Source organism: Ascaphus truei, chromosome 22, assembly GCF_040206685.1.
Source record: "Ascaphus truei isolate aAscTru1 chromosome 22, aAscTru1.hap1, whole genome shotgun sequence".
NCBI classification, from domain to species: domain Eukaryota; kingdom Metazoa; phylum Chordata; class Amphibia; order Anura; family Ascaphidae; genus Ascaphus; species Ascaphus truei.
In genome coordinates this window covers 6,661,398-6,669,428 of record NC_134504.1, presented here as the reverse complement: position 1 = coordinate 6,669,428, position 8,031 = coordinate 6,661,398, and the positions used below count along the sequence as shown (strand labels likewise).

General features: G+C 60.6%; 1 protein-coding gene across 1 annotated transcript; it reads left to right on the top strand.

Moving 5' to 3' along the window:
* Positions 1 to 1,402: 1,402 nt before the first annotated feature.
* Positions 1,403 to 7,515, top strand: NHERF1 (NHERF family PDZ scaffold protein 1). Its single transcript, XM_075579813.1, has 7 exons — positions 1,403 to 1,787; positions 1,892 to 1,924; positions 5,087 to 5,245; positions 5,434 to 5,587; positions 5,959 to 5,999; positions 6,121 to 6,216; positions 6,650 to 7,515. Exons 1-7 carry the CDS (start codon positions 1,512 to 1,514, stop codon positions 6,824 to 6,826), a joined length of 936 nt encoding a protein of 311 aa, XP_075435928.1. The 5' UTR covers positions 1,403 to 1,511; the 3' UTR covers positions 6,827 to 7,515.
* The last annotated feature ends 516 nt before the right edge of the window (positions 7,516 to 8,031 follow it).

Below are 8,031 nucleotides of genomic sequence, written 5' to 3'. Positions count from 1 at the left end.
GTCACTATATATATATATATATATTTATTTATTATTAGGGTCACAGTATATATTGTTAGGTTTACTTTCTATAAGGTTAGGGTCATCTTATATATAAGTTTTGGGGTCACGGTATATAGTATTATTGGGGTCACGGTATATACGGTTGGGGTCACGGTATATATGTATTATTGGGGTAACGGTATATACGGTTGGGGTCACGGTATATATGTATTACTAGCTGAGAGACCCGGCGTTGCCCGTGAGTTAAATTTCCCGCTAGGAGGGGGGGGGGAGACAGTGGACAGGAGAGGGGGGGGGGGGCAGTGGACAGGTGGGGGGGACAGTGGACAGGTGGGGGGGGACAGTGGACAGGAGAGGGGGGTGGGGAGACAGTGGACAGGAGAGGGGGGTGGGGAGACAGTGGACAGGAGAGGGGGTGGGGAGACAGTGGACAGGAGGGGGGGAGACAGTGGACAGGAGGGGGGGAGACAGTGGACAGGAGGGGGGGAGACAGTGGACAGTGGAGGGGGGGGACAGTGGACAGGAGGGGGGAGGTTGCTTAAAATTTCCGGGTCCCTCCTTTTCCACTCCCCCTGTATGTTTCTCCGCTCCCCCCCTCTCTCTCCGCTCCCCCCCCCCCCCCCCCCCCCCCCCATGCGCAGCTCCGGTCCGGTATATACGGTTGGGGTCACGGTATATATGTATTATTGGGGTCACGGTATATATGTATTATTGGGGAAACGGTATATACGGTTGGGGTCACGGTATATATGTATTACTAGCTGAGAGACCCGGCGTTGCCCGTGAGTTAAATTTCCCGCTAGGAGGGGGGGGGGAGACAGTGGACAGGAGAGGGTGGGCAGTGGACAGGAGAGGGGGGGGGGGACAGTGGACAGGAGAGGGGGGGGATAGTGGACAGGTGGGGGGGACAGTGGACAGGAGAGGGGGGTGGGGAGACAGTGGACAGGAGAGGGGGGTGGGGAGACAGTGGACAGGAGGGGGGAGACAGTGGACAGGAGGGGGGGAGACAGTGGACAGTGGAGGGGGGAGGTTGCTTAAAATTTCCGGGTCCCTCCTTTCCACTCCCCCTGTATGTTTCTCCGCTCCCCCCTCTCTCTCCGCTCCCCCCCCCCAACCCCCCATGCGCAGCTCCGGTCCGGTATATACGGTTGGGGTCACGGTATATATGTATTATTGGGGTCACGGTATATATGTATTATTGGGGTCGTGGTATATACGGTTAGGGTCACGGACGGTATAGATGTATTATTGGGGTCACGTGATGAACGCCAGGAGCTGAGCCTTTGCTCTGTGGGCATGGTGACAGCCTCCTCCCCTCCGCACCCCGTCTCAGCCAATCAGCAGCCTCTTCCCCGTCACGCGCCCCCCCCCCCCCTTCAACCTGCCGTTATAAAGGCGCGCGCCCGCGGCTCCCCGCGCGCACAGTCACCGCGGCGGGTATAACGGCGCGAGACCCCCAACGCATAGCACGAGAACCCCGCACGGGCGCACACACAGCGCGAGCCAGGATGAGCCCGGAGCGGGTGTGCGTGCTGGAGAAGAGCCCGGCGGGATACGGCTTCCACCTGCACAGCGAGAAGGGGCGGCCGGGCCAGTTCGTGCGGCTGGTAGAGGCTGGTTCGGCCGCGGAGAGGGCGGGGTTGCGGGCGGGTGACCGGCTGATCCGGGTGTGCGGGGAGGACGTGCGGGAGCTCGGGCACCAGCAGGTGGTGGGCAAGATCCGGGCGGCGGAGGGGCGGCTCACCCTGGAGGTGCAGGGACCCGAGGCGGAGGAGGGCCCAAGGGTAGGCCGGGTGTCTGTGGGGGTGCGGGTGTGTGTGTGTGGGGTGGGGGGCAGCGGGTAACACGGGTGTTGCTGACGGGTGTTGTTGTTGTTGTTTTCTTGCAGGCGGGTGAAGAGGAGGCGGGAGTCCCGGAGAAGGTGAGTGCTGCCGCCCTGTCCACAAACCCCGGGGGAGCTGATCCCGTTAGCGTTAGGTGAGGGAGGGACTGGCACACCCTGGAGGGGCTCATCCGGGTGTCAGAGGGCTGAGGGGGGCGCTGTCACTATGTGGGGGGGGAGGCGCTGTCACTGTGTGTGGGGGGGGAGGCGCTGTCACTATGTGGGGGGGGAGGCGCTGTCACTGTGTGTGGGGGGGGAGGCGCTGTCACTGTGTGTGGGGGGGGGAGGCGCTGTCACTGTGTGTGTGGGGGGGGAGGCGCTGTCACTGTGTGTGGGGGGGAGGCGCTGTCACTGTGTGTGTGGGGGAGGCGCTGTCACTGTGTGGGGGGGAGGCGCTGTCACTGTGTGGGGGGGAGGCGCTGTCACTGTGTGGGGGGGAGGCGCTGTCACTGTGTGGGGGGGGAGGCGCTGTCACTGTGTGGGGGGGAGGCGCTGTCACTGTGTGGGGGGGGAGGCGCTGTCACTGTGTGGGGGGGGAGGCGCTGTCACTGTGTGGGGGGGGAGGCGCTGTCACTGTGTGGGGGGGGAGGCGCTGTCACTGCGTGGGGGGGGAGGCGCTGTCACTGCGTGTGGGGGGGGAGGCGCTGCTGTCACTGCGTGTGGGGGGGGAGGCGCTGTCACTGCGTGTGGGGGGGGGAGGCGCTGTCACTGTGTGTGGGGGGGAGGCGCTGTCACTGTGTGTGGGGGGGAGGCGCTGTCACTGTGTGTGGGGGGGAGGCGCTGTCACTGTGTGTGGGGGGGAGGCGCTGTCACTGTGTGTGGGGGGGAGGCGCTGTCACTGTGTGTGGGGGGGAGGCGCTGTCACTGTGTGTGGGGGGGAGGCGCTGTCACTGTGTGTGGGGGGGGAGGCGCTGTCACTGTGTGTGGGGGGGAGGCGCTGTCACTGTGTGTGGGGGGGAGGCGCTGTCACTGTGTGTGGGGGGGAGGCGCTGTCACTGTGTGTGGGGGGGAGGCGCTGTCACTGTGTGTGGGGGGGAGGCGCTGTCACTGTGTGGGGGGGGAGGCGCTGTCACTGTGTGGGGGGGGAGGCGCTGTCACTGTGTGGGGGGGGAGGCGCTGTCACTGTGTGGGGGGGGAGGCGCTGTCACTGTGTGGGGGGGGAGGCGCTGTCACTGTGTGGGGGGGGAGGCGCTGTCACTGTGTGGGGGGGGAGGCGCTGTCACTGTGTGGGGGGGGAGGCGCTGTCACTGTGTGGGGGGGGAGGCGCTGTCACTGCGTGGGGGGGGGGAGGCGCTGCCGTCACTGTGTGTGGGGGGGGGAGGCGCTGCCGTCACTGTGTGTGGGGGGGGGAGGCGCTGCCGTCACTGTGTGTGGGGGGGGGGGAGGCGCTGCCGTCACTGTGTGTGGGGGGGGGGGGGAGGCGCTGCCGTCACTGTGTGTGGGGGGGGGGGAGGCGCTGCCGTCACTGTGTGTGGGGGGGGGAGGCGCTGCCGTCACTGTGTGTGGGGGGGGGAGGCGCTGCCGTCACTGTGTGTGGGGGGGGAGGCGCTGCCGTCACTGTGTGTGTGTGTGTGGGGGAGGCACTTGTGTGTGTCTGTGTGTGTCTGAGGCGCTGTCACGGTGTGTGCGGGGGGGAGGCGCTGTCACTGTGTGGGGGGAGGCGCTGTCACTGTGTGTGGGGGCGGGAGGCGCTGCTGTCACTGTGTGGGGGCGGGAGGCGCTGCTGTCACTGTGTGGGGGGGGGGGAGGCGCTGCTGTCACTGTGTGTGGGGGCGGGAGGCGCTGCTGTCACTGTGTGGGGGGGGAGGCGCTGCTGTCACTGTGTGGGGGGGGGAGGCGCTGCTGTCACTGTGTGTGGGGGCGGGAGGCGCTGCCGTCACTGTGTGTGGGGGCGGGAGGCGCTGCCGTCACTGTGTGTGGGGGGGGGGGGCACTGCCGTCACTGTGTGTGTGGGGGAGGCACTGCCGTCACTGTGTGTGTGGGCACTGCTGTCACTGTGTGTGTGTGGGGGAGGCACTGCTGTGTGTGTGTGTGTGTGTGTGTGTGTGTGTGTGTGTGTGTGTGGCGCTGTCACGGTGTGTGCGGGGGGGGATGAGGCGCTGTCACGGTGTGTGCGGAGGGGGGATGAGGCGCTGTCACGGTGTGTGCGGAGGGGGGATGAGGCGCTGTCACGGTGTGTGCGGAGGGGGGATGAGGCGCTGTCACGGTGTGTGCGGAGGGGGGATGAGGCGCTGTCAGTATGTGTGTATATATGAGGTGCTGTCACTGTGCGGGGGGGGGGTGGCGCTGCCACTGTGTGTGCAGGGACGGACAGGCGCAGTCAGGGTGTGGGAGTATATAGTGTGTATATATACCCTCTGTACCCGTGCGTGTCCCTTCCCCAGTCACGGTGTGGGAGTATATAGTGTGTATATATACCCTCTGTACCCGTGCATGTCCCTTCCCCAGTCACGGTGTGGGAGTATATAGTGTGTATATATACCCTCTGTACCCGTGCGTGTCCCTTCCCCAGTAACGGTGTGGGAGTATATAGTGTGTATATGTACCCGTGCGTGTCCCTTCCCCAGTCACGGTGTGGGAGTATATAGTGTGTATATATACCCTCTGTACCCGTGCATGTCCCTTCCCCAGTCACGGTGTGGGAGTATATAGTGTGTATATGTACCAGTGCGTGTCCCTTCCCCCGTCACGGTGTGGGAGTATATAGTGTGTATATATACCCTCTGTACCCGTGCGTGTCCCTTCCCCAGTCACGGTCACTGGGGCCTCCTTTACTTCCTCTTGTGCGGCTGCCAAACTGCTAACGAACGATTGTGCGGTGGGAGAGAGCTGACGTGAGCCTGTGGGAACGCATTACCCATAACCCCACAGTGTTCTTTTGCTCTGTGCCAGTTTTGCATCCTTTGTCTCCACTGTTTGGGCCTCTGTTGCCAATTTGTTTACCCTTTTGCCAACTGGGTTGGGGCAGAGCTGAGCGGCCTGTCTGGGCACGTTGGTGGGGGGGAGAGAGGGGGTGCAAGGTTTGTCCTGTGAGGTGGGTGGGTGCCAAGCCCCGGGGCGTGTTTTATAAAGCATGTATAGGATCCATACTACTGCACGTAGAGAAGTATTAACGGGCGGTGGGGGTGCCCTGTGGGCAGTTAGTGGGTCTGTGTGATGTCGGGAGCCGCAGAGGGTGACGTCTGGTTCCTCTCCCCCCAGGAGCTGCGCCCCCGTCTCTGCTCCATGAAGAAGGGCCCCAGCGGTTACGGGTTCAACCTGCACAGTGACAAGAGTCACCCCGGGCAGTATGTGCGAGCCGTGGACCCCGACTCGCCCGCGGAGCGCGCCGGACTTCTTCCCAAAGACCGCATCATAGAGGTACCTGCTGCCAACCTCTAGGACTTGTCATATGTGGACAGCCCACCCAGAGACCACATCATAGCTCCGACCAACCTCTAGGATAGTCATAGGGGACATCCACCAAGAGACCCAATCCGTAGGTTGTCCCAACCTCTAGGGCTGACGACCCCAACAGCCCCAGTGTGTAACCCTGATACCCCCTGCAGGTGAATGGGGTGTGCATGGAGGGCATGCAGCACGCAGATATGGTGAGCACCATCAAATCCGGGGGGGACGAGACCTCCCTCCTCGTGGTGGACCCCGAAACAGACTCCTTCTTTCAGGAATGTGATGTGACCCCTGGGCGGCAGCACCTGACGGGTGAGTGTGGCACGCGGGGGCGGAGGGGGCATGACCCGCTGGCTCGCCACATGGGTGTCTGATGGGCGCAGCGGGTGGGGGCAGTCTGACGGCTGATGGTGGCACACATGGTGCGGGGGGCGGCGGGCCAGCAATTGTTATACCGTGTATAAGACTTCACACACCTTCTCACTGTGTAATACTCTCCTGCTCCTGCAAGGATCCTCTTGTTACTCACTGTCCTGAATATTACCCTCCTCTCTTGTTACTCGCTGTCCTGAGTATTACCCTCCTCTCGTTACTCGCTGTCCTGAGTATTACCCTCCTCTCGTTACTCGCTGTCCTGAGTATTACCCTCCTCTCTTGTTGATAGTCTCTTTCTATCTCCTCAGGTCCTTTACCGAAGCGAGTTGCAAATGGTGATTTGGAGAAGGTAACCGACTCTCCCTTCTCCTGCCCCCCCCCTCCCCACTGATCTGATGCTGCAGCTGCCTCCCCTCCTCCCCTGCACATCATGGCAGTCGCACCTTTGACTCCTTTTATCCCTGTCACAGGTCAGCAAGCCAGATGAGGGGCTGGAGTCTGAGGGTCTCCAGGAGTCCCCTCTGTCCTCACCGGAGCCGGTCACCCCCAGACTTGACGAACGACAGGTACCGTCTGTTCTACCCAGGAAGGTGGGGAGGCGCTGCGTGGGCAGTGGGGGTGTACAACGCCTCTCGCCCATTACGTATATAAAATGTACGCTCACATGCTAAAGGCGGTGTATGTGGGGTCTTCTTGTGTCATGATATACACAGCGTAGGGTCTTCTCATTGTGCCATAATGTGGGCCGTGTGTGGAGTGTTATCATGTAGTGATGTACACAAGGCAGGGTTTGCGTGATGTCTTCTCATTGTCATGATGTACACGGCAGTGTGTGGGGGTTTTGTCATGATGTACATATTAAACTAGCTGGGGGGTATGTATGTCTGCCCTACAGGTGATCCTCCTCATACGCACGCATGTACACACGCATGTACACACGCATGTACACACGCGTACGGGTTGTGATGTCTCGAATTGATTTGAATCTCGCCCTCGCAGGAAATGCCCGAATCTCCCCCAGTGCCCGTCTCTGCCACCATGCTCGCTGCTGACCCCCTGCTTGACCTGAACATGTCCCTGGCACTCGCGAAGGAGCGAGCCCACCAGAAGCGCTCCCAGAAGAAGGCGCCCGCTATGGACTGGAGCAAAAAGAACCAGGTGTTCAGCAGCCTGTGAGAACGGAGAGCCCCCCGCCCCCCCAGATCTGTACCCCTAAAAGCCGCATGCGGCACTGATTAGCACCCGCTCCCCTCCGTCCCGCTTGTTGAAAGTCGGCATTAGGCGGTGTGTGCTTCCCACGCTCTGCAGGGGGTTTTACCAGCAATGTCGTCAGCTGAGATTAAAGGGGTGTGGGGGGGGAGGGGGAGGGTACTCCCCCATGACAATTGGGGTCCAGGGTGTGCGCTGTAAATCATTCCGTCCTATTTGCCACGTTGGCCCACCCTGACCCCGCGGAGGAGCGTGTTTGGGTGAAGCCTGGCTGCCGTCGGTGGAACATGCAGCCCGCGTGACACCCAGTCTCACGTGGGACCAGCACTGGGCAACACCTCTGTACTAATGTGACTGTGGGCAGGAAGAGGGGGGGTGGGGATCGTAGCGAGGGGCTTAGGAGGGGGGCTGCCACCTGACACGCCAAAGCTTATCTGCCCCACTGAGCCGATGCACACAGACTGTTCTGATCACGGTTAGGAGATAATCCGGCTTGAGTTTCCCGTTTTCTAAGACGTTTCCGACGGTTTTGGAGAAGTGGGTTGTTTTTTTTTTTTTCTAATATTTTGTGATATTTTTCCAGTGAAGATTGGAACTGGATATTTTGCTATTTAGCTAAATACAGATTACTCTACTTTTAAAAAAAATCTTTCCCATTTTGTCTTTATAATTTTTTTTTTTTTCTCCCTTCTGAATCCAAAGCTGAGCTGCATGAATTGGCTTAAGAGCTTAACGTGTGTGTGTCTCTTTGTCTCGCTGTGTGTCTCTTTGTCTCGCGCTGTGTCTTTGTCTCGCTGTGTGTGTGTCTCTTTGTCTCGCTGGGTGTGTGTGTGTGTCTCTGTCTCGCTGTGTGTGTCTCTGTCTCGCTGTGTGTGTGTGTCTCTTTGTCTCGCTGTGTGTGTGTGTGTCTCTTTGTCTCGCTGTGTGTGTGTGTCTCTTTGTCTCGCTGTGTGTGTGTGTCCCTTTGGCTCGCTGTGTGTGTCCCTTTGGCTCGCTGCGCGTGTGTGTGTGTGTGTGTCTCGCTGTGTGTGTGTGTGTCCCTTTGGCTCGCTGTGTGTGTGTTTATTTGCGCTTCCTGCCGGTAAATCGACGCTCTGGAAGTCGCACTGAGAAACTTTCTCTTCTCCCCCTGATAATAACAGCCCCCCCGCTGTGACCAAGGTTTGGGCCTT